The sequence below is a fragment of the Strix aluco genome, chromosome 3, assembly GCF_031877795.1.
Source record: "Strix aluco isolate bStrAlu1 chromosome 3, bStrAlu1.hap1, whole genome shotgun sequence".
In the NCBI taxonomy this organism is placed as follows: Eukaryota; Metazoa; Chordata; class Aves; order Strigiformes; family Strigidae; genus Strix; species Strix aluco.
This window is the reverse complement of record NC_133933.1, coordinates 2,882,434-2,908,600: the sequence shown is the minus strand read 5'-3', so window position 1 is coordinate 2,908,600 and position 26,167 is coordinate 2,882,434. Positions and strand designations below refer to the sequence as shown.

Genomic DNA, 26,167 nt, shown 5'->3' with positions numbered 1-26,167 from the left:
AAGCTTATGCTGTGTAAAATCAGCCACACACACTAGTTCAAAGCAAGCTGGAAGACATTTATCATGGTGGCACCTTGACATAATTTTCAGGGTTTAAAACAATACAATATTACACAAAGTAGGTAAACATTGGTGTCTTGGACCCAAGCTATTCTTGCCCCAAAAAATTCTGCAATGAAGGACTTCATAACTTAAAAAGCAGCTATCAAAAAAGGATGTGAAGATGTCCAGCTACAGAAAGGTCCTTCCTCTGTACCCTGTCCAAACAGAAACTTGGGCTTTATTGCCTGACATAATGAAACACTGCTTGTTAATTTCCTGCTGAAACATTTGTAGAAATCACAACCGAAACTACTTTTGTACCTTGGCCTTGCAAATGTTTTCTGCTCCCAAGAAAACTATAAACACAAAACTCTTCACCACTGAAATTCTAGCAAAAATCCAAGAGCTTAGGGTAAAGGCACACTGGCAAATTTACCTGAAATTTATTCTCCTTAAATTTTTTTTAGAAGTTGGCACTTTTGAAGCATAGTTTTTTCCTGAGAAGTGGCTTTCATAAGTGGTTTATTGTACTTCAGTGACCTCTCTACATTTTCTCTGTGTGATAAAAAGTGACATTTTTTTTTTTAGATCTGCAAACCATACACACAGAAACCCAGAAATCCACCAGATTTTCTTCCTCCTTCCCTGACCAGAATGACTCAGCAGAGCTGCCATAGTGCAGTCCACGCTCTTATGGATACCCGTGCAACTTTTGTGGTCTTACGTGGGTTTGCACCAACGCTAAGAGCGTCCCCACTCTTCTCCTTGCCACCTTTACCGTATATTCAAAGTGATAGTTGGTAAAAGAAGTAGTGGGCTATTTTTGCCTGGCTAGGCAGACGCCTTGATATTTACACCACTTTATAGGATCTCATTTATAAGTGGGCAGTGGACAGATTTCTACGCAAGTAACCGAACAAACCCTCGTGAATACTTCTACAGTCAGCAGCTGCTGGTTATGGGTCTAATTCTCTGCCTCCAACTTTGAGTATTCCAAAAGCCTAACTGAGAAAGCAGCGCTCTAGACTACTGAAAAAGATCAAAAAACTAGAAGCTTGGAAGTGGTTGGAATATTACGTCACAGTCGAATAAAGGAAATTCAATAACTAAATAAAGCCTCTTGTTGCTTTTTTCCCCAAAGAAAAGATTTCCTTCGGCCAGTCCTGGTGATTCTCTGGAGCAATCAGAAACAAAGGAAAGACACTTGAGCGTTTCCAGTGTTCTGAAGATTCTCTAGGAAGGCTGAAGAACCAAAATTATATTAAGACCTCCAGTTTAGGCACACAGATACTGTTTCTACTCCCACATTCAGCTGCTGGATGGCACAATTTTCACTTCCTGGAAGCCCTCCTTTTAAAGGAGTCCTTACCACTACAGCAAATATCAGATATAAAAATGGCAACTACTGCAATCTAATTTGGCAGAATGACAGCAGCAAGGAATTCAGCTGATCCCAACTTCCAAACTACACATCCTCAGACTCAATTTCAGCCTAGATATTTCATTTAATGTCTGCTGCAGATATAAAATAACCAAGCCCAAAAAAGTTCACAGCGAACTTTTAAAAACCCACTGTACATACAAGAGCAGTGGTTTTCAACTTGTGATCACTGAGCCCTTCCGACTCCACAGACCACTTCCACGGGCACCGAGAAGATTGCTTGTTTAGATGTTATTTTATCAGTCAACAGATCGATGTATTTCAAATTTCTAGGATTGTGATTTATATGAATTTAATAAATTTGATTTTGTTCAATTTCGATAAAAGCAGGAGCAGAGTCACAAGCACTTATAAAAATAACACTACTTACTTTGTGCATCGAGACAGATGAACGTAACCCAACCGATCAAAGCGAAAACCAGAGATCTAGTAAGCGCCATGAGCACTGCAGAAAAAATATCCTACTGAAGCAAAAAACAGATGGTCGTTTCTCATACACAATACTTGTAAAGAATCATTTCAGTTGCCATATCATAAGTTAGTTGTTATCTTGACAACTGCTTCAGTGAGAACAAGGCAAAAGGCTGGAATAAGCCTTTGAGAGCAATCCACAGACTATATAACATGCTTATCATCTTCAGCTTGTGAGATCAAAGTCCCTTTTGGGCACGAAAATTAAACCAACAAGGAAATGTCATTTTTGTGTTACAGCACAAATAACAAAGTCTATTTTTATTTTAATATTCAACATAGGGATGAGATTAAAAAAATTAGCAGGATGTCCTGACCAATACAAGACAAACCTACGTATTCCCTGGGAAAGAAAACTAAATGGGGTGTCAAAAAGCAAAGGGACCAGCATTGTCCCTTTTCACCTCATACTGATGGCAGGGTATCTTCTCATAACTCTGTTCCACAAGGAATAAACACAGAATTCCCATTGCAAAACCAGTAGTTACTATTTGATGCGATGAAAGCAGACACCTCTGAAGCATGCCAGATAGCATACATTGAAAATAGGTTTAGCAGGCACTTAAATAATTTTATTTCAATCAAATTTCCTCAAAAAAAAAAAAAAAAAAAAGGGACACTTAAAGCTTGCAGAAAACTTTCAAAGACTACAAATGGTACAGCTGACCCCGCAGTTTGTTTCAGTCATTTGAAGGTAGATGTACCTTTAATTCAAAGGAGCAACTGATTACACAGTAAGGAAACTGCTGCCAGACGAAGGTCTTTTCATGTTTGTGCTAGCATGTTTTGTCACCATGGATACTAAAGTAATTACTACAGTTTGAATGAAAATGCAAAACATAATAAAATTGCATATAATAACTAAAAATAAAATTATTGCTGTGCTCTCCTAGCCTTAAATAATTGAAATGGTAATGTGGGAGCAATTCAAGCAGAAGTGAATAAAAATTATTAGAAAAGTTCACGCATGGGCACCATCTCTTTTGAACAAAGGCCACATCCAGTCGTGATTATGCATTCAGTGGCATTATTACTAGAGCCAATCTCAGGGAGTTATTTTTCCTCCCCTGACTGATTGTTCCCCCTGCATCCACGATGGCCAGGCCTCAGCAAGTTTACATGGCAAAATACAGATCTGTGCACAAAAATACGCACTCCTGAGAAGAAGAAAAAGGAAGAGAAGTTTACTGATCTTGTTCACTGAACAGCATGACATAGCTTTGTGCTATCATGGCCAGGCCAGACGCTACATCAGCCGACATTTGTACCAGAAAGTTCTTCTAGCACTGGAAATATTTATGTGCTGAAATCTTAAACCACTAATGAAGATCTACTTTTGGATATTCCAAATGTTTTCTGGGACCTCTGGCACCCCAGAGAGCTGGAAGCTCAGTGACAATAAGTGGCCTAAGCCCTCAGAAGATAAAACTCCAGAAAGTTCTCCCTCATTATCTATGGGGAGGCAGCCTAGAAGCTGAAGGAGGTAGGCCATTAGCGAACACAAACCCTGTGCAAAACCAAATGTAAGTTAAAGATCACCTACAGGCAGGTGTGGAACGAAAACTGCTACTGGGATGCAGGGCAATGCTCTTATCAGCTCTTTATAATCTGCAACAGCTGTTTAGCTGGGAGGGTGCTAGTCCAAGGCTGCCATGCAGGACTCTTCCTTCCTGCTCGGTGGATGTTCTCAGGGATCAGTGCTCTGAGCCCTAAAAGCATCATGACAGTCTCAGCCATTGCCACCTGTGTGCTATAATGGAACCAGGCCCAGAACAGAATTTGGATGAAGTTCATTTATTTTCCACGCTTAGCACACAGGGAAAGAGGAGGGTGGAGAAATGGATTTAAGGCGAGATGATTTGTAACACCAAACAAGCTATAGAACAGGCAGGAATACAACCTGGCAAGGGTGAGGTGGCAGAAACTAATTTTTTCAACTGACATTGAACATCATTAACCAGAATATATCAGCCCAGCGTCCAGCTATGTCACTGAGGACAGCGTTGTTCATGGGGCACAACAATGGAAAACAGCAGGACACACCCTTCTCCCACACCAGACTGACAGGCATCTACCTAGGGCTGTGTGGGAGTGCACAGTCCTCCCTGAACTGAGGATGCTGCTCACTTGCAACAGCACCTGTCAAATTAGTATTCAAATCCCTCACGATTCCCAAAGTAGTGGAGCTCACACAGTCCTGTGCAGCTTTGTCAGCTGCTGTAGCCTTCAGACTGGCTGAGGGCTCCATCAACCTCCACCATCATGATACTCAAGGACAGGACGAGACAGTAACCTCAGGGCCACAGCCATTCTCTGCTCTCACTTAGCCTCAAGCCTGGAAAAGCCTTTGGCTGGTTTATTTATAGATATAGCCAATAGGCGATTGAACAGTAAATCTAGTCCTGTAGTAAGATAAATTTAACATGACTGCAGTCTTCTTTCCTTCCTGATTATGAAGTAATAGAGGAAAAACTCAAACACAGTGGTACAGTTCGTACAGATTAGATTTCACCAAGAACAGCTGCAGGAGGAATGTCTTCAGTACATGCCTATGTGTACTGCTCTCTTGGACATCGATAACAACTTCAGGTTTTTACATTTGCCTAGAGTGGAGAGGGAGGTATCTAAATGGAAGCAGGGAACTTCATGTAATTGCACAAGCAAGCATCTGAGGTGCAGGAGCAGCTTCCCAACACAATACACTATGTCCGTATGCTCAACAAGACCAAGAAATAGTGTTTTTTCAAAAAAAAAAAAAAAAAATCACTTCCCTTCTGGCAAAGAGAAGCGTCCTCTCAGTCACATCAAACGTGCCCATGCTATTCATATGTTTCCAGACTGGGGCAACCATACGCCCACATTTCTCCTAGAATGTCCTTTCTTCCTCTCCGAGCCGTTACTGAACTCAAAATTGTGGCCCTTTCTCCAAGATTTCTGGACACCAAGCAAACAGGCACAGCTTCACAGTGCAGCAAGTTAAACACACATGTGACTAGGACATACACTGTAGCCTTCCCACTATACCAACTGCACATATACAGGACATCCATATAGCAATTTCTAGGAAGAGAATCATGGAAGCTAATCCTATTCGTAGATTTAACAGACCATTTAAATGGTACCATCAGCAATGTGGCAGTGGAAGGCAAAGTTAAACATGTTTTTAACCTAGCTTAGTTTGACATTTCGCATACTTGGGTCATTTGTAGGGCAGCTCACTCATGAACTTTTAATCCAGCTTCAAAATTCAATGCAGATAAAAATTCTTCTAAGTTCTTGTAGATTTGGAGCAGCTCCGTATTCAACAATATCCTGTTCTTGACAGATAAAAAACCTCTATCGTGATGCTGCAATTTAATCACAAATACACATGCATGATTGAGATCATCAAACAACGTTTACGCGCTTACGTTCTTGTAGTTCTTACAAGAACCTATAAAAACACTCACACACTTCTTAAATTAATAACATTTATTTCCATTAAACGAAGACAAATTGTCAAAATTAATACAAGATCAAAATTCAAGGTGGTCGGCAAGGGGAAAAAAGATAAGACTGCACATCATGTATGTTGTTTTTATATGCTCCCCAATATTTTTTGAATAAAACAATACTGGCACATAGAACTGGCACTTTCCCACAGGACAAAACCGGCAGAATTTTCTCCCTTCTTTTCTAGTCAGTAGTTCTATGAAAACTAAACACACATACATGCAGCCTGCAACTTTCATAGCAAAGTTTACCATGGGAATTTGGAACAATCCTCTATCAGAAGTCACAAAATTGTAGCAAAACACTTACTCTACTGCATTTTTGTACCCGGTGGATTTTATAATACTTTCTCCTTCAACAAACTACAGTCAGTTTTCCAATGTTTACTAGAAGTGCTGAAAACTGCATTACTACGTGCAAACAGGCCTCAGGCATTAATAAAGCCTTAGTTATTTGATACAGATTAAAGCACTCCTGCAAAGTTACCACTCCTGCTCGAGATCAAAGCCATTGAAATCCACAGTTTTGCCTGTTGGTTTCACTGGGCTCCGAATTTGCTATAGCATTGGACAAAACACACAATAAACAAGAATCATTTTTAATTGTTTCAATAAAAATCTTCCACCTTGAAAGCAGTATTTTCAAGTATTGCTATCCTAGTCTCCTAACGCCTACTGGAAATCCTCAAGAAACAAGGCAAACAAAAAAAGCCTGAATGGAGAGAAGAGTGCATTTAAACAATGATCTCCCTCTCCTTACCCCACCCCACCCCCCCACCCAGGATCTTGCTGACTTAATTCCAAACTCACAATTTATTGTACAGCCATGGCCTGGAATAAGCTTTCCCTGAGCGCTCTTTTCTACCTGTTGTGAAAAGTCAGAATGTGTTTACTTGAATTCAGCCATTATTATTGCCATTATTGCCATTTTCTTTGCTAACATGCAACATATTTTCTAGGTGAGTTATTCCATTTTGGTAGCCCTGGATTTTACATGTAGACAAACTTGTATTCTATTGCTCCAAATACAGAACTTGAAAGTGCATCTGACTTCTAAACAGTATTATTCAGGCAGGTTTCAGAAAGTAACTAGACCCAAAAGATCTACATGCACAAGTCTTCATAATAATACATCTCTGCTGAAGGACGCAGAATTAACAGCGTATCTGCCCGGAAATTTAGTGGCATGGCATCATTAAGAGCTAGAACTGCTTTGCATCCTAAGGTCTGGATATCAGAAGGGAACAAAACACTATTGTGCAAGAGGAGTCAGATATGGAACAGGAACGAGTATTAATTTCACAGACAAATAAAGCAAGCGTTTCACGTGCAAGATGCAATGCTGCATCATCACGGCACCTATATCATCTTTGGAGGTCTAGTCTCTACCTGCTACCCACCTTCACACGAATGGAGTGGTGTGATATACGGAAGGAAGCCTCAGAACTGCATTAAAATTTTGCTTAAACTAGTCTAAGTCACAGGTATAGTCACGGACTTTAAATGCAAATCCCCAGAAGACTGACCTAAAATGTACCATCAAATACTACACAATATAAATACACTAGGTGACTTGTGTTAATGCTGCTGACTGTATTCAGAATTCAGTAGTCTTGCTTTTTCCTTTTCAGTATTTCTAGCATACTAAAAGGCATATTTATGTCTTTCCCCATAAATAAAGTTAGTCTGATAATTTAACTTTGTAGATTTACAAAATATTTTCTATGCAACTTAACACAATAACCTAAAAAAGCAATTCAATTTAAATTTAAGAAATAGTATATTTACAATTAAAATAAGTACAGACCTTATTGGATTTGCATTCATTTATCGCACAAAATAATTTACAAGGCTTAAAGTAATAAATAAGTCACTGGAAAGCTTTCAGAGATGTGCATTCTCTGTACGTCAGAGTGCATTACAGTTTCAGGAAGCAGTAATGAATTCTGGTTAAAGTTTTTTCATGAGTCCTTATGTTGGACGGCCTTGACCAAAACGGAGTTTTGACCTGGATTAAGAACACAGAAGAAACATATGAGCATTATTACTGCTAGAATTTTAATTTATTGTCCAGTCAGCTGTCTAGTACAGTATTTGTTTGAAATTACTTTCATGTTAAGATGTCTTCTGAGAGAAGAGGAAAAAAAAAAAAAAAAAATCTCGCTCTCAAAAGAAAGTTGCCTTTCTGGCAGGATACCTGTTCCCACAAACTACACATACATACAACAGCACACAGCCAAAAGAACTGTGATGTCAAAAGCCTTCTTTTGAAATCACTAATTCTACAGAAAGTCAGTCACATGCATTTTTTTTTGGACAGAAATAAAACCTGTGAGAAATTCCTCTGACAACATATTTGAAGCTTCCAGCCCATCCCTTAAAAGTTAGTCAGCAACCCTGCTATAAACTTCGGCTCAAGAGGCTCACCTGCTGGCCAGATTATGACCAGTTCTAGACTCTACAACTTCACACCGTGTGCCAGCTTCTCAGTTCATTTTTGTTTTATCCACTTAAGGCGCAGAAGACCAATATGCAGTAATGTAGGTTTTTGGTGTGCAGGTTTTTTTGGTTTTGTTTTTGGAAAGAGACTAAATAATCTTGGCTAACACTTTTCCAGTTATCCATAAGTTTGCAAAAAATTATATTAGAGAAGCAGTCAACCTTCCAACATAGAAGCTATAAAGCAGTTCTTCCAGCATGGGTACAAGAGTTTCTTTCTCTTAGCTCTAGTTTAATTTGACAAAGGAAGCTTTCACACCATATATAGTTAACCTGCTAGTAAGGATGCTGAATCAAAAGAAGTGTATCAAATGAGGCGTGTTTTTCTGTAAACACTCACCCCCCCCCACCCTGAAATCCATGCTCTGCTTTTTCTTTTTATTTTAAAATCTTACCTGACATTCTTCTCAGCATTGTTTTGACGCGCACTGACCTGCGCCGAGGCCTTTATCTGAGCTTCAAGTCTAGAATAAATGCCTCCTGCATACTGAAATCCAGAAGAAAAAAATCAAGTTTTGACATTATTTCAATGTAATCAGTGACTTTTCATAAAAGTCACTAATATTCAGCAGAACCCATGGCATACTTTGTTTTCTTATCACAGCCCAGTACTGAAACCTTTTAAACCCATCCTATTTTCCATGCTCAGTTTTTAAAATAGTACTTCAAGTTCACTGCCTTTAAACTATCCCCAAAAAATCATGCTTGGAACAAAATGTAGACTGATAAAATTCAGTTCTTTAGCTTAAGTATTGAATAGATGCTATTTTCATTTGTGTTATGGATTTTTGTTAACCGAGGCTCACTTCAATTCTGTAACCATAACATTGTGACAGGACAAATCTTACTTCTTTGCTGTCTTTTGACTTGACTCGATCAATGTCTCCCAGTCTCATTTTTATTAAGTGCCCTGTAATCTCAGACATTCTTCTCTGATCTGTCAGGAATAAGAAAGAATATTTAGAACAGAGGTGTTCCTTGCTACTGAATACAAAGAGAGAAGAATTAGATGCACACTTCAGTGACACTGCTTGTAAAATTAGCATTCTTTTCAGCTCAAATCTTGAACCACCAAGATTCCTAGATCCTGACACATAATGTAGCTTCAGCAGTGTTCCTGGCAGATACCAGAATCAGCCTGAGGCATTACACCGAGATCAAATTCTATGGGAATGGCTTTGAGGCAGAGGTTTTCAATACAGCAATAATGCACAAGAGTCTCAGAAGAGATTAAAAAAGGCAGAACAAACGAATAGAATTCTGAATATTTTTAGTCAGAAAGACTGGGAAAGAGAGAGATGTGAACATTTAATTCTGCTTATCTACACAGACAATAAATGGCACAAGGATGCCGGAAAAATTATTCCTAGAGTTACACAGTCATCAGATGACGCAACTATAACCTCTGCAGGTTACGTGCTAATGTTTCAAATAAGGAACATAAACCACACTAACATACACTTATAATGCATTTTTTCTTTTTCTCCTGCAAACTTTGAATTCCTTTCCAATATTTTCCAAGACTGCTGCCTGTTTATTTTTCAATCTGTGTGCAAGACTTCAGTGTATAGTTTTATATGGTGGATTTTCTTTCCATTTTCCTACCACAAAACATTTTTTCTCCTGTAGAATAGATGAGATTGCTAATAAATGCCAATCAAATCCTAAAGTAACATTTTCAAAAGGAGTTACTAGATGTATGAGTACTTTTGTACAGTTTGGAAGAGTCTGAGATTGATGTGTGGTTTGGGTACAGCTGATTACTAATGATTAGCCTAGACAGAATCTGTTCTTTTCCAAATGAGGAGCAACTATAAAAAACAAACACCAAAAAACCCATTACTATATCCGAGATTAAATTCAACCTAAAGATTTCTAAGTAGGTATATTTTAAGAAAACTAGCTGTTTCTTATACGAAAGAATAGTTTTCTTTGCATACTATTAACTTTATGAAAGCTCAACTCATGCCAGTACAGACCATCTTCTCTTTGAGCATCTTGGTTGAATCTTAGTGACCTTGAGGCATCCCATTTGTTCTGCTGCATACTCACACTGGTTAGAAGAGAAAGACACACACCATGTCATCAGTAACAGTTTACAAAAAGGGATATACTAGAATATGTTCTCAAGGATTTTGAAAATTACTTACATGAATGGAGATGCATCTCGGGAACTTGACTATCGACCAAAGAAAAACACATGAAATACGTTTTAAGATCAAGTCCAAAACTGAAGAGAATTTCTCATTGTTCAACCCAAGCAGAGAGGCTGGTTTCACAGCTATGACTTTACCTTATCAGAAGGCTTCTCCTTCTTCTGAACACTAGGTGAAGAAACCACTTTCTTAGGGTGCTTGGAGGATTTCTTTAATTTCTCCTTTCTCCCTGCTAATTGAGGAAATACCCACTCATACCATCACAGGCACTTGGAATTTCTCAACTACACAGGTACAAAAGAATATTTTCCCTCTATTACTGTACAAACAGAGTAAATGAAAAGGCTGTTTTCTTTTTCTTGGTGTTGCAGGCATGCTAATACACACAGATTACTCAAACACTTTTTTTATGAGAAGTGTACAGGAACTCAAGTACATATTTAAAATGCAGAGTGGTTACATTCAACAGCACAACTTTTCTGTTGTAAAATTAAAAGTGCATATACAAGCTCCATCTTTGACCATATTAATTTAGTCAACAAGCTCCGAGTGGTATCAGACCAAAGAAGTTTAAATTCAGACTACAAAAAATTCTTTTTTTTTTTTTTTTTTTTTAAACAAACCGGTACACTCCAATCCCTTTGAGGCAAGACAAAAAGAACAAAGAACTGCCTCTGTTCAAATGATTTATTAGTAGGGTGGAACGGAGAAGATGCTTTTTGGCTTTCCATGTTCCTAAACCCTTAACATATTAAAAAAAAAAAAATCTTTTTAGTTCATATAGAGCTTGTCTTCAGTGCAGACACAATTCTAGCCATATCCACCAGCCATTCCACTATGTAACCAGCAGAATATTCTGCAAAAAAAAGCATGCAAAAAATATAGTCATGTAGCTACTGCCTTTTCTTCCAACATTTATCTATGTGAAACTTCATAAAAGTAATTTGATTACGTTTCCTGCAAAACACACCCTTGATCAACTCTGAGGACATGTCAGACATGAATTGTTGCAGCTTTTCTCATTTGCAAGGGATTTTTTAATGGTACTGAACAGTGGGTTAATTTGTATCTAAACACAGAAAAACTAGAAATAAAATTCAAGTAACATTAGTTTTTAATTTTAAAAATGCCTAATGTGTAAAATTTGCTTACAGAAGAATTCTGCTGCCTTGAATCCCTATCTCTAAATTCCAGGGAGGATGACTGTAGAGACTTGTCGTACCTGGTTTCCTGCATACTTCTTCTTCATCCCCCACTTCATCCTCAGTGACCTCCGAGCCAGTGGTATACTCCTCTTCCTCAGATAACAATGACTGCTGTTTCTGATCAACAGGAGAGGAGTGCCACAGGTTATAAGCGAGGCTTGATTCCTATTAAAATGTATATTATGGTAGCAAATGTCTGGGCTAGCCACATAATCACAGAATACAGGAAACTGCAAGTTTATGGATAGTTCTACTGAGGCTTGCTGCACCTTGCAAACTACTTGAAATTGCCGAAATACTCGGTAATTAAATACCACAAAGCATGTACATCGCAGTGCACTACAAAGACGCACGGATTATGTACACCAGAGCTATCTGCATTAATAACTTATTGGAAGTTGGTCTGCATTATCTGTTTTTTTTGTGAACTCACCCTAACACCTAAAAATTTTTTTTTCCTTCTGTGTCTTGTACATCATCATAAACTATGGGCTCCAACATTGCAACAGATGGTGTCACAGCGCATAGTTCCTAACTGATCAGCACAGAATAATGAAAATATTAAGAAATGTGATGTTTACATTGTTGGAATACACACATCTTTTAAAGTGATAACGAGCACCTAGTAATCCATGAGAAGCAATGAAGCTTAACATGGACTGTAAATTCAAAAAGTTTAGGAATCACGTTCTTGCAAGAAGAACAGTCTTACTATAGGACACTAGGAACATCAGACTGCAACACAAATCCTCGAGAGTGACAGAGGTAAACTGCTGCTCTCTAGCATTTACAGACAAAAAGAAGAACTCATGTAACGTTCTATGCTGCTGGAAGAATGACTCCCCATTCTCTCCATTTGGCTGAGAAAATCAACTCTGACAAAAGCTTTTTGCAATGAAGCAGCAGCATAACGAAGACATGCAGCATCTCGGGCAAGTCATCAACAAGACACTCAAAAACTCTGATTTTGTTTATTTACATTTCTGTCAGCCTAATGAACTATTAAGAACTGATGCATGCAGTGCTGGTCTATTGTTTGTTGTCATTTATAAAAAGATTTTAAAGGGATTTCTAATTTTTATTCAGGCCTAAGTAGTACTTGACACATACTTTATACTTTCTTGTAAAAAGCATTGCTATACTGCAACCTCCAAATGAAAGCAAAATACATTTTCCGCCAAATTAATTAGAAAATAAGATAAAAATCAAAGCTAGTTCTCTGCCAGTGCAGAAGAGCAAATATTTAAAATTATGAACAAAATATTCTACTAACCAGCTGTAAAGTCCAGTTCTTCAGAGAAAGAAACTGTAGTCACAGAAAGAGAGAGAAAGGCATACAAGTTAAAGAATTAATAATAATTGGAATTTAAAAAATGCAAGTGGAATTCTAAAAACAGGAGTGGTATGTTATAGTACAGCAACCTCCACTGGCAACTCCTAGAAGGCCTAGTCCCATCTTGAACTATAAATTTTGGTGGGATAAGTAACCTTAAAGAGGTTGTGAACCACTGACCAATTAAATGCAGTGAATTCAAAGTCATGTTTTATTGTGCCTAACCTTAGCACTAAAAATATTTACAGCTGATTTTAATCAAAGAAAGCAGTCCAGGACAGGGTGGCAGTTTTGTACCAAATTTGTTACAGAGATTAAATTGAATAACCTCCCACATTTATTGCGGGAGAGCTTCTGATACTCTGCAGTTCTGATGGAATCAGCAGCACTGGGCTATCATCAGTATCACTGAGTTACCAGAAGTTCCACAATGCGTGCAGAACTTCAAAAACTTGTCTTTGCATGAAAGCACTCCTTAAAACAGAGGTAGTAGAAAGTATCTCTGTTGACTTGACATACACATAGTAACATACACACATCATAGTTCTGGAAAGTAAAATCTTTCACACCTTGGGGGAAAAAACAAACCAAAACAAATCCCCAAAACAGCCAAACCCCCCCGACCAAAACACAACTGGAGTTACGGTTCTTCATTCATGGACTTGCAAAAGTCACGTGAGCATATTCAGATACATCAGCAGACACAACAAAGGCAGCAATTGTTGAAATATTTGCCACGTAATGTATTTTAAAGTGTATAGGATCCTTAAATATCACCAGTTTACGAATGGGGTGGAAAGCAGAGACATATGGATAATTGCCTCTGATACACAGATATATTTCCAGCAGACATGGTAAAAGTTTTGCCTTTTCACCAACCAGATATTTTGTACCTATGCTATTCTGCAATGCTCAGCTATGCACTTCCTCCTCCAACAACATACAGGTTTTGTTTTTATTAAAAGTTGTCTAATGAATTCTTCAAAGTACCCTTGTAAGAATACTCATTGTCAGAAAAAAAGGGGAAAAAAACCCATTAGCACTCACAGCATTGATTTCTCCAGTTTTGGGACCCCACGGCGTATTTGGTTCTACCAGCACATCACATTCGATGCCTTTTTCATCACAGAGCCCAATACCAGAATCACTTAAAGAGAAAGATGTGACATAGAAAAAAAATTTATTTTCGTTCCGCAACTTTAGAATCAGTCTCTCTTTATTCATCACATATCAAGAGAGGACAGACCTCCAAGTCAGCCACATAATATTTTGATAAGAATCCATTAAAATATAAAGATAGGAGTGAATGCTTATGGAGGATGAATGACTAAATGCCTGCTTAAAACGTAAAAAGTACTTGTTCTTCTCTTCCCACTTTCCAACTAAACAAAGTTAGCTTTAAAAAGTCCTGTGTCTCATTTTAAAATGGGAGAGAAATCAAACGTAACGTGCACACGTTATTTCAGTGACGCAATACAATGTTCTTACCTATTCTCATCCTTAGTGAAAGGAACAACAATAACATCTCTATGATGAAGCAGATCATTCAGTATTTTAGTAGTTTGAGATGGCAAAGCATCCCCATCTTTATCTCCTGAAGGTAAATCAACCGTGTGATCCCTCACTTTGCAGCCCTGCGATAGATACATATACACAAAAGATCAAATACTTGAGTTAATGGGAAGAACTGATTTCAGTAAGTACAACAACAGAAGTTCAGCTTTTGACCTCTTGTGTCCCAAGGTCCTACCCTGACTCGGGACACTGCAACGATTTACAATCCTTATTTTGGAAAAAGATCTATTTTCATAACACGCTGTGGCCCCCCTGACATGTGTTATGCTCTTTTAAAATTAAGTGAGTTAGTATTGAAGTACCTTTGGGAGGGTTGTAGGATCAAATCGAAGTACTTTTTGGTTACAACAGGGATACACCCCTGTCCCAGTTGAGCCCAGAGCACTTGCTACACCTGGATAAAGAACTGGCTGCGAATGGTACTGGCAATGGGAGAATTCAGTACACAGGAAAGACTACATGAGAATAAGAAGAGAGATAATGAGAGGTGAGATTAGCTATGGAAATCAAAATTTTGCACTACAAAGAACGTATACCAAGCTTTATTGCCATATATTTTCCAAACTGCTTTAATCCCTGCCTCATCCCCCAGAAGTCACTCACAACAAGCCATCTACACACAAACAAATGAAAATGAAAATACACTAACTTGGTTACATCTTGAGCAGGCCAACCAATTGACAGTCCCCCAAAGACGCCAATAAACATCCCGCCAAGATTTCAGTTCCTCATGAAGGCCAATTAAGTACTCATGGACTTCCCAGGTTTTGTCTCTGAAAAAGCAAAAGGTCACGTTGCATACAGAGTCATAACTCTGCTTTGATCCTACCACCAGAAAGGTGAGGTGGAAAAGGAGCAGAATACCACATGCTCCACTGGTGAAAAGCCTACAGAAGAGTTTAGAACAGGAAGGATACAATGTGGGACAATCATTATGAAACTCAGACCATGACAGAAGACCCTGTATTCTTTCACAACATCCTAAACTTAATAATAACAAAGAATTACAGCTTGATTCATCTCAAGCAAATGTCTAAGATGCAAATTTATAAGCTAAGATAAATATCAAGCCTTTTGGAAATCAGAAGCATGAAACAGAGGAAAATCCAATACACAGAGAAGAAGAAATCAAAATATGCACATGCAAACAAGTTCAGTCATATTGCAGTTTTCTGTCTTAAAAGTATTATGTTGTGCAACAGAAGCAAAGTACTGCCATTCTATTTTACTTAAAAGCCAACGTAACATGTTCCTGTGTTATCTGCAACACAACAGCAATCACTCAGTTAAGAATTAAAGGTTGAACAGACCATGTCTTTTCAATGACTATATGTATCTGACAGTTCTAGTCTTAAAATACAGACTTTGTTCCTTCCTAGTGATAAAATGACACGCACCTCTTCCAAATTCAAAGAGGAATACGCAACTTGCTCTGGGGCACGTTATCTTCAGAAAGAGCAGATACTGGTTCTCCACAATTTTAGGCCCTAGTCTGAACTATTTTTTATTATATATACATCTGATCTAGACTAAGCAAGAAGTACTTCCAACTGGAAGTTAGTTCTAGGCACTACTAGAGGACCAATAAATATCAACCTATCTTTAAATCATTAAAGATTGGCTTGTATTAGCTCATAAGCCTGAATTCATTAGTGGCCAGCATCACTTCACCTACGGAACGGTAAATGGATTCTGTGTAGAAAAGCAGTCACAAGTACCACAACGCAAATAATTAGAATCCAAATAATCCTCTGAGTAATTTTAAAACCCTGCACATTTATATTCTCAGAATTGCATAGCAGCTACATACAGTCATCTTAAGTGAAGTAATACAATTAATGAATTTTACATGGCTAATCACGAAAGATCCTAATAAGTCAGGACTGGGTCACAAGATTTGGGTCTAGTTAGACTGTTAGGCAGAACTCAATCCACACCTTGGAATTAGTGGTGGGAGGTAACATTAAATACGTGTTACCTTGGGAGCTGACACTGAATTGTGCTTGGGTGTTCTGAACGAAACAGATCTGATGAGAAAGGTCTCCCGTTACTCAATTCCCACCACCTTCCTTAAAGGGGGCATGTGGGGAGGGATCACTCACTGATCTTGAGAAGAGAATCCAACTGTTCACAAACATGGATCAGGCAGAACTGAACTGAACATTTCTGCTGAATGAATCAGGCATACATACAGAATAGGTCCTGGAGGCTTCTCTGACAAACACTTTACAACAGAAAAACAACTGGCAAAGTTTATTTATAGTAGTTTTTAAGCAGGCTGAGTATTTGATCTGACAGGATGAAGTCAGTCTAGAAAATACCCTTTAGGATTTCTTTGCTGGCAGAGGTGGATCTATCATTCAATAACAAACCTTGTGGAAATGCAGCCTTTAACTTAATTTTTCGTCAACTATACATATCTTAAAACCCTTTGATGAAGGAATTAGCTGAGCATTTTCTATTTAAGGCAGTACAACCCGCAACAACCCTCTCCGTAATCGTGGATGTAGTTTTTCCATTTCCATTCAGCAGTGGCAGTGCCGAACCAATTTCGGAAGTACACCATAAACGTGCCCCCCCGCTTCTTTTTTTTTGGTAGGTAATAGAAGTTGTTGAGATGTTTCATACTGCCTTTCACATATCTATGACTTCATTTTGTAATGTGAGTATCTGATAATTCTTAAACATGTAGTATTTTGTAAAATCGCCCAAAATCATACAGTTGAAGAAACATTTTTAATATATATATATTCACTACCTTATATGAACATAGACAATATTCCCATGCTGATCTATATTGATTTTTCCCGGTACACAAGGAATTCTTCTTTCAGTTTCTTTAGTTAGCAGCTTTTTACATAAACAACACCTAGATTATTAAAAAAACAAAAAGAAAGAAAGTATTGGAGTAAGAGCAGAACTTCAAAACACAGCGACTGTCCTTGCAACTGGAGTAGCAATATAAAAAGACCATACCTGTATAATGTTGCTGCATTTCCCCGAGAATCTGGATTTAGGTACTCTGGATCAAACAGTCTCTCAATCTTCTTGCAGAAAAGTTTACTATTAATGACAGCAACACAGCTTACCCATTAGAAAAAACTGAAAATTGGTTTAGGTATAGCGAGACCGACAATTACATTCTGATGATAAGCAAAGTCACCATGTTTCTTTCAGAATCTAGCTGTTAATGTGATTTTCCTTTAAACTAATCTGTTTGGATAATTGGTTCCTGACCTGGTCATCTCTTATTTTAACACAGATGTGAGGAAAAAGATCCCTTATATTTTTTTCCTTTATTAAACTGCTTGCCAATATAAACTGACAGCTTCTACCTTGACTAAAAGACCTTTTTATTGACAAATACTTTGGTGAAATTACACTCAACTTTTAGAATTAAACTTATAATTTCTTCATCCCTACTGCGTAAATTCCTTTCTTACTTTCACCTTGCTTGTCTGTCAGTCTGCCCTCCAATAATTGGCCCTTGATACTAAGCTGGAGTCCCTATGTATGAAATAGTATTCCATCACAACTATTCAGCCTTCCAGACATCCTAAATTCTATGTCTAAACATCAGAGTTCACAGGACGCTGAAGCCAAACTATTCTCTACGAATTAGGAGCATGTCATCCCATAAAAGGTTTCTTACCCTAATCCTGGCTCTGTGTGAGAATTCATGAATAATTTGTCCATGCCATGCTCCTAGTGGGGCCTTTCCTTTTGCTCGTTTCCTATAAAAAGCTCTTTCCTTTTGCTCATAATTTTAATATAAAATTCTGAAGTCACTTCAGAATGTTCTGTGTTAAAGATACATTGTATGAGAATATAAATTGTATATATATATATATCCTTCTAACACTTCAAACCCCACGGTGTCTTAGCTGCTCTGAAAAAGAATCCAGAAGCCCAACAGCACTTCAGTAGTGTATTATAGGGCAAAAAGTTACCTCTTAAATTTGTCTCTTTTGTCCTTCAGCTCTTCGACTTCACCGTGTGTGAAGAGATCAGCAATGTGTGTAACAAGATTAGCATTGATACAATTCATGTTACATGGTGTGGCTACAATAGCATTCATATTTTTGTGACAATAATGAATACATTTTTCTACCTAGGAAAAAAAGAAACATTAAAAATGGTTAGGAATTCTACACAAAGCTATCGCAAAAGATGTACTAATTATTTCAAGATATTTGAAGTGTGGTGTTTTGGAACAATTTTAGTTCACCTTAAAAATAAAAAACAAGTCTCACATTTGTCCAAAGGAGACTCTGAATTAACATGACTCTGAGTGAGTTTATGTTCTCCTCCAAAACGCTTCTACAGACCAAAAAACAACTCCACAATGTTTCACCTTCACTAAGTGGTACCTTCTAATTGCTTGTAAAAAGAGAACCACAGTATACATTATATATAGTATTGCCTGGATCTCACTTTAAACAACTACTTTACTGTGCATTTAATTGTGGGTCACACCAATGACAAAACTGTTGACAAACATTTTAACAAACAAGTCAGTAGATATTACTTATGCAGATCCTAAATTGCAGAAGTGTCATTCACATAAAAAAATATAAAACAAAGATATTCATTGATTTAATAGTCTTTTTTAATAAAACCTATCAGAAGTCAGATAGCAATGTTTCTCTAGATCAGTCATCAGAAGGCAAATCCAAGATCCCACTATCATGTTTAGAAATAAATTGATCTAAGTTTTCTTTCATTGAGATTCTGCAAATATTAGATTACTGCGTTGAAAAAGAAAGGCGGTAAAAATCTGAAAATATGCTCATTGATCAGCTGTTTATGTAACAGCCAAAGTGTAAGAAACAAGCTGTTAGACACTTGGTAATTAACTGTGCCCTTATAGCAAAGAGTCTCTCTTTCTTAATACTTACTAATGAATCCATCTTCAAAAACTCAGAAGAAATAAGAATTGATATGACATTTGATGGTTCTAAAAGGCAGCAAAAAAAAAGGGGGGTTACATTAATTCTTTTGATAATTTCATATCACATCCCTCCCTCTGCATATTCAGCATCTGTTTTAAGTATTATTTTATCAGTCAACCTGCCATTCCATCTTCCAGTACGTAGAACATTTTCCATCTTAAGAAAAAAAGTTTTCATTTATCATTTAGGTGGCCAGAGTACAACTATAACAAACTGGAATTTATAAAAACTGGACAAGGTGGCTTCATAGGGATACAACAACTAAACAGTTACACAAGAAGATTAACTTCCATCTGTAGCCATCATACCCAGCTGAGATTTTGCTCAACATAACCTTTGCATTACAAGTTATAATTCTATTCTCCAGGTTTGTTTATATTTTTTAAAAATGGTAGCAAAGGCTCGTACAAAGATTAAAAACTTGCCTCAAATTCATAAAGGCAAAAGTTTGCAATATTTTCTAAAATTTCTAATCAAACCAATGGGGAACAGAGGGGAAACAAAACAAAACCCAGCAATCATTGGTATCTTAAAAGTACCACTCTGTTCTTGTTCAGAAGAGGTCTGAAGCATCTTAATTGAAAAGACTAGATCCCAAAATATGAGAGACCTTTTTCACTGCTTCGACTACTGGGATGTTTCCTCAAAACCGTTAGTGTTGACAAACCAGAGGTATCTGCTACAATGACCAGGGGATCTCTGTTGCAACACTTTTATAACCAATGACAAACTACAGTGCAACAATCAGAAACAAAGAGACTGGGGCTGAACCACATCCAAAACATTAATCTTCCATTAGTACAGAACATAATGAACCTACAACAAATCTACACACTTTCTTTTACCTAAAGCAGGCATTTCATCAGCTTCAGAATCTTTAGTGTTCCTTTTAACGTATCTTATCAACCAGTCAAAGATGTGAACGTCACAGTGCACTGAAATGTCCACCTCTTCCCAGCGTTGGGCATCCACTGACAGATATTCAGCAAAGTATTTCATTTCTGAAATCAAAAGGTCTCGAGGACACGCAAAATCTTCTTTGAGGTTTTTTGCTTCATCGCACACATGGATCACCATATTTGGCCTCAAAAAGAAAATAAGCCACAAACCAAATTATGACCATTAAGCCAATCAGAACACCAAAACCAATCCACAAAGACCTCATCCCCAAATCTGGATCACACATCGCAACACTGATGTCACCAACAGCTTTTCATTAACAGAAGGAAAACAAATTGCAGTTATTAACTATTAATACAAACTATTCATAGAAACTATTGTCAGATAGCATTGTCAGGTGAAGAACACAGATGCATATCCTCTGACATGTAATCAGTGTGATTTAGAAGGGACCAGAGAAAGAAAATTTCTAGCTCCAGTCCCCAGTTTTGTCACCAGTTTGTTATGGGATACTACCTGAATTATGTAGAGAACTCATTTGTTCTCCCTCTTCAATTTCCTTGAAAAAACAGGCAGATATATATGCCTAAGTTACTGAGGCACCAAGGACAATAACAGCATACGATAGCAATTTTCAGCTGTGGAAATTAAAATTGTTTTATTGCGTATTAAAACGTCTACTTCTTCAGTAAAGGTCAAAGCTAGAATCAGTAAATGCTGTCTCTACAGAAAGATAGTTACTATTAAGTTTCAAACAAACACATCATTCTACATGTACTTGTATCATATGGAAAACAGGGGCGTGATAGTATGAAAAACAGTGACATGCATGGCTATTTGAATTTGTAGTAAAGTTTTTCATTTCCACGTTTCATTTGCAGCTTTCTTTTCCCAGTTTTACGTAGGACAAATCTATGTTCGTGGAACCTTTCTTTTTTTTAAATTAAGATGTTATTGAGCATCAATCTTGTTTCACTCCTTTTTAAAATCAAGTTATGTTTCCCATTCTCACTACAGCAGCGATCAGTCACTCAGAGGAACACTCTGGGCAGATTTATAAATAAGCTATCCCTATTGCACATATGAAATTCTCAAACCAACCCCTAGTATTTCTTTAGCAATGCAAGGTTTCAAAATTTCTTACAGCATTTATTTGGATGTTCTCAGCTGGTTTCTTTCTGGTTGTGGAAAAACATGATCAATTTAGACATCTTTCTGCAAATTCTGTAATGCCCTAGATAACAAACACACAAAGATCTTCTTACCCCTGGCTTTCGTCAGTGCTTTCTCCACCTTTATGCACAGGACCTTTCTCAGATTCTGAAGAACAATTCCTTGTGGAGGTTGTGCTGGGCCTTCCTTAAATGTAAGGAAAAAAGGCTGCATTAGAATAAAAATGCCTGGCCTTTTGCTCTTCAGCATCTTGGAAACGCAACTGAAGTACAGCTCTCATGGTGGAGCAACGTTACAAAACTAGCAACAAATCTCCTACCGTAACGGCTACTAAGTAATCCAAATTCCTCCTCTGAATGTCATGCACTGAAAACGCAGACCAGCAGCATTGCTGGGTTGCCCAGACACTTGGCTGCAAAGCCGGGTTGGTCCTGTCTCAATAGAGAGCAGTAAGATTCACACAGAGCCTTTAGCATTTCCTTCTGGGAATGCAATTCACTCCTTTAGCTCTCCTTGTCTGCTCTGTGGGATGTGGGTCTTAAGACTGTCACGTCAAAACTTCTGTTTTCGGGAAGCTTTGCTGCCAGGATATCACAACTTGAGACTAACTCCGCTTCTTATCCATAATGTGTTAGCTTTGGAAGTGAGCAGCTTCCAAACAGAAGCGCAGAAGTCTCTTAAAACGTCATTTTGCTAAGTTTTCCAAACACATGGCTTAAAGCATTGGATTATATAAAACAACGCTCAAAGAAAGCAAACCATGCCATTTGTCTAGTCCTAGGGCTACATCATGGAGCTTATTCCAGGAATAAAGGACAGCTGTGCTTCAGTTCAAACAGGTTATCTTGACAAATGCACAACAAGCAGCGGAACCTGAACACAAAACCCACTGAAGTCACCAAAGCCAGAGAGCTCTGGGTCAGGGGTTAAGACAACCCCAACATTCAGACATCGAATAACTGTTCGGACCGTGATGAATGGATCGCTGCAATTGGAAACTTCAATAATCTTGCTTGTAAGTCAGAAAGATCGTCATCTTTTTTAAATAATGGAAGGGCACAGATCTGTCCTCCACTGATGAAAACCCCTAAGGTCATGATTTTCCATGATTGCTCCCCCACTCTCAAGATTTCTAGGAAAACATATCCAGAAGCATCTTCTCCCCCTCGTGTAACCTAAGAGGCTGTACTCTTCTGAAGAAGATTAAGATAGATGTCTTCATCTTATGGCTAAATAGCTGTAACAGACTGACACCAAAAATGATCTGGAAGCTCTACACAGTTCAAAACACAGGAAAGCAATGTTATCACACTGGAGTCAGAAAAACAAAACCTTGTCCAAAGATACAGCCTTGCACAGTTAAGCCTTAGTAAAGCCATATTAGAGGGAACACGGTTAATAAAAGGGGAATATTTAATAGACAGACCCTAGTGAAATGTTGGAAGGGGCTGGGTCAGCCACAGCTTTCAGAGCAGCCATTGCACTGCAGGCAGATCACGCCTGCTAGCATTAAAACAGCCACAGTGGGAGTCCTACATTTTGAATGCAAGGTAAGGTGAGTATCTTAAAGGAAGGACCTGTGGAAAAAAATGACATGGAGGAATTCTGTCTGCAAATATTAAGAAGTTTATTTTGAACACAGTGAAGTTATTTATTAAAGAAAAGGTGATAATGCTAACACAAATATACAACACAGCCAAATTAACAGATGTCTGAATTTCACCATGCACTTCTTGCCCTCTTTTTTTTTTTCCCCTTCCCCCCAAAGCTTATAGACTGTTTGACTTCTGAAAGTTAATAACAAATACTTTGGGTAAAAGGCTATCCTAGATGCTTGTTTACTGCCATAATACGCATTCAGAGGGACTTAACAGCAATTTGCCTTATAATTAGCAAGTAATAAATGAGCTTTTCTAACTCAGACAAAACCAGAACCCAGCTCAAAATGAATTTAGTGTGATTGCTTTTTCTTGCTGTTACTCATATCTACAAACAAATCCAAACAGGCTCAAAATTCTTGATCCTAACAATAAGCAGATGTGAATAAATCCACTAGGAAGTAATTAAACAAAAAACATTTACAAATAGGCTCTTCTCAACCCCCAGTTCTGAAATATGTAAGTACCTCACAAATATTAAGAAGGTGCATTCACTCAAGCCTGTGAGGAGAAGATTAATTATCCTAATTTCATATTAACAAATTACACATCAACAGGGAAAGTGATTTATCATTTGTGAAGAAAACAGAGAAAAACTTCAGGCTAGGATCCTGTAGTAGGGAACATTAGGGTACTTAACTCCATTAATACTTATTACATGTATTACACTGTTAAAAAGAACACATGCACTAATTGTCTAAAGAGTTCTGTAAGCAGAGTTAGCTTGTTAACTGACTACTGGGAAGCTACTAATCTTATAAGTAGCCACCCGTGGGTGCAAGAAGCATTTATTCCACATCATGCATGTAACAAGTACGTAATTGAAAGCTGATTGGAAGCATTTTCAGTCTAGATAGTCCATATACAGTTTTCAAATATCATCTCTCACTTAAGAGTTATTAAAAGCATTTTATTGTTGACCTCCAGAAAAGGTCAAACAGCTGATTTTCTTCTGCAAAGAGAACAGTGACTAGAAAGCTGCGGCACTGTGAAAGACATCGTAACAGAGAACATTTTGTTTAAACGCTTCACCATCTTCTTAATTTTTAACACATAAATTGCTTAGTCAGTACTGAAGCAAGTTTCTCATGGAACACATTTCCCAAGTCCAACAAGGTGCTGAAAACATCTCAGTCTACAGTGAGTATCAGAGAATAACTATCACGCTGTTAATAACAGCTTCTTACAGGAGAAGTACTTAAGGAAACGTTAACAATATTTAATTGTGCTGTGAATGAAATACAACTCTTAAGACTGGTCCTCTTCTGCTAAATTATTACTGGGACACACAATTGACTAAGACACATTTTATGTCATTGCAAGGCTGTCTTGCATCAAAAAGTAGCTACACTACACTCCAACTCCTATGTAGCCATCTTGGCACCGAGCAGCACGGCAAACACAAGGCTTTTAGCTGGGAGAGAAGGGTTTGACCTCAAGGGATCACCTTCTCAGCTTTCTGCAGCTTTTCTACACAAAACTTTCTAGTTATTGTAATAACACAGCTTATTGTAATTGCAAATGGCTGTAGTTTTAACAGTACAACACTGGGGATACGAAACAAGGGAGTAATTCCTCTCCGAGTCAAAATCCTAAACAGAGGATTCAGTGTAAGGACTTAGGCCTTTTGGAAGGACAAGCTATTAAAAATACCCAAAACAAGCATCGATTCTTAAACTAAACTAACTGAAAGTGACTTCATCTATGCGTTATATTAATACTTAACTTTCTTTTTCAATGAACAACTACTACTCCTGGGTGGACTGACCGCTCAGGACAGAAAAGCATGCACATACTGATTATAATCAAAGCCAATATATTTCAGAATGACTGAAAACATACCAGTTATAGTAATGGAATCCTGCCCAATAGCAGGCTCCTGAAACTCTGTCTGTGTATCGAGCAAGGAGGATTTGATGTACGTAGCTAAAGTTTCCACAGGACTCCCACCAGCAGCCATCAGGGGATTATACTGGTTGTCAACAGGTGAACTTCCACTGCTTTTTAGTTCATCAAACCTTTTTGCACACTGTCACAAGATTAAATGATAGGACAATGAAGCAGTAGCTTTCAGTACATTTTTAATAACTGTAATTTGAGACGGATATTGTATGTCATATCTTTTGCATGTGAACAGTTACTGATACTAAAGTTATAATGCTTCCTATTTAGTTAGTGGTATCAGGAAAGTACATAAATATACAGTAAAGCAAGTAAGATTTACCATCATTAAATACTCTAACAGAAAGAGAAAAAAATAATATAGAACCTATTTCAACCTTTATTTCCTTAAATCCTGTGATTTTAAGTCTGATCTTCAAAATTGAAAATTACAGAGAGTTTAAATTCTCATTTTTAACTAGTTCTTTTACCATAAAAACATTGCCAAATATTATCAAAAGTAGCTATAGTAATTGGTTCATAATTATTTTTCTTTTACTTTATGAATTCCATTCTAATTTAGCCAAAAAGGGATGGATGATTTCCACCGCAGTTCTATTAATTCCCATTCCTTGTTTTGATGAACTAGAAAGTCTTTCAATTTTGTAAATTTGTAGACACAACGACAATTAGAGTCCTGCGCACAGGTAATTTACACATACAAGTAAAGCTGTTCCATTCTACAGGTGATCCTCCTGTGACACAGCTGTCAGGCTCCATTCAAGCAGCTGTTTTTATTTATTTATTTTGAATTGAGCTAACTGACATTGCTGCATGCCACTGGCCCCTTTGGGAGAGGTGCACACAGCAACATCCTTCCAATATTAACATAGTGCCTTGAATTTGTAGCCATGCCAGTCTACTATATACGACAGATACATAAAAGCACAGGTATACATTTACTTAATTGCCTTAAACAGGAACTCTACATATTTGAGACACTTTGTTCTTTTAAAACAATCAGACATGTACTAATCAATCATATTATCTTAATTAATATGATGAGAGAGCTCACTGATACTTTTATACATATTTTATTTGCTTAATTTACTGTCTGCAAATTGAAAGATAAACAGTAGAGACCCCCCCGCCCCCAGCGCTTTACCAAGCACCTGAAAGGCAGTAACATTCCACAGAAGCTTCTACTCCCAATCATTCACTTTTACTTTCTAAATACAAGGTTACAATGATGCCTAATAGCAATGCTGTAAATGTGAGCTGACACATTTGATTAAGGTTGCAAGAAAATAGAGACCGCTGGCTTGTTTTCTTCCAGCTTTGCTGAATCACAAGGGCAAAAGTCATTTCCCTCTCTTAGCTTACTTCCCCT

General features: G+C 37.7%; 2 protein-coding genes across 8 annotated transcripts in view; both read right to left on the bottom strand.

The window, feature by feature from the left end:
• Positions 1-5,186, bottom strand: part of LOC141920427 (protocadherin Fat 4-like) — a 46,249-nt gene extending 41,063 nt beyond the window's left edge. For both annotated transcript variants that reach the window (XM_074817150.1, XM_074817151.1), the window contains exons 1-2: positions 5,149-5,186; positions 1,854-1,944 (exon numbers count right to left, since the gene is read on the bottom strand). In XM_074817150.1, coding sequence (XP_074673251.1) covers positions 1,854-1,944; positions 5,149-5,157 — 100 coding nt within the window. In that variant the 5' untranslated portion in view covers positions 5,158-5,186. The remainder of the gene's footprint in view (positions 1-1,853; positions 1,945-5,148) is intronic.
• A 221-nt stretch (positions 5,187-5,407) lies between these two features.
• The window catches only part of SANBR (SANT and BTB domain regulator of CSR), a 26,912-nt gene continuing 6,152 nt past the window's right edge, over positions 5,408-26,167 (bottom strand). Inside the window, exons 3-21 of one of the 6 annotated variants that reach the window (XM_074817161.1) lie at positions 24,739-24,925; positions 21,331-21,424; positions 20,011-20,249; positions 19,112-19,170; positions 18,164-18,324; positions 17,190-17,276; positions 16,972-17,082; positions 14,863-14,986; positions 14,516-14,668; positions 14,127-14,272; positions 13,686-13,785; positions 12,579-12,611; positions 11,323-11,470; positions 10,238-10,332; positions 10,095-10,123; positions 9,885-9,997; positions 8,793-8,881; positions 8,340-8,431; positions 5,408-7,453 (exon numbers count right to left, since the gene is read on the bottom strand). In XM_074817161.1, coding sequence (XP_074673262.1) covers positions 7,417-7,453; positions 8,340-8,431; positions 8,793-8,881; positions 9,885-9,997; positions 10,095-10,123; positions 10,238-10,332; positions 11,323-11,470; positions 12,579-12,611; positions 13,686-13,785; positions 14,127-14,272; positions 14,516-14,668; positions 14,863-14,986; positions 16,972-17,082; positions 17,190-17,276; positions 18,164-18,324; positions 19,112-19,170; positions 20,011-20,249; positions 21,331-21,424; positions 24,739-24,925 — 2,097 coding nt within the window. In that variant the 3' untranslated portion in view covers positions 5,408-7,416. Of the gene's footprint in view, positions 7,454-8,339; positions 8,432-8,792; positions 8,882-9,884; positions 9,998-10,094; positions 10,124-10,237; positions 10,333-11,322; positions 11,471-12,578; positions 12,612-13,685; positions 13,786-14,126; positions 14,273-14,515; positions 14,669-14,862; positions 14,987-16,971; positions 17,083-17,189; positions 17,277-18,163; positions 18,325-19,111; positions 19,171-20,010; positions 20,250-21,330; positions 21,425-22,664; positions 22,791-24,738; positions 24,926-26,167 lie in introns of those variants that run through there. The other 5 variants (XM_074817162.1, XM_074817163.1, XM_074817167.1 and 2 more) reach the window with 5 other exon arrangements.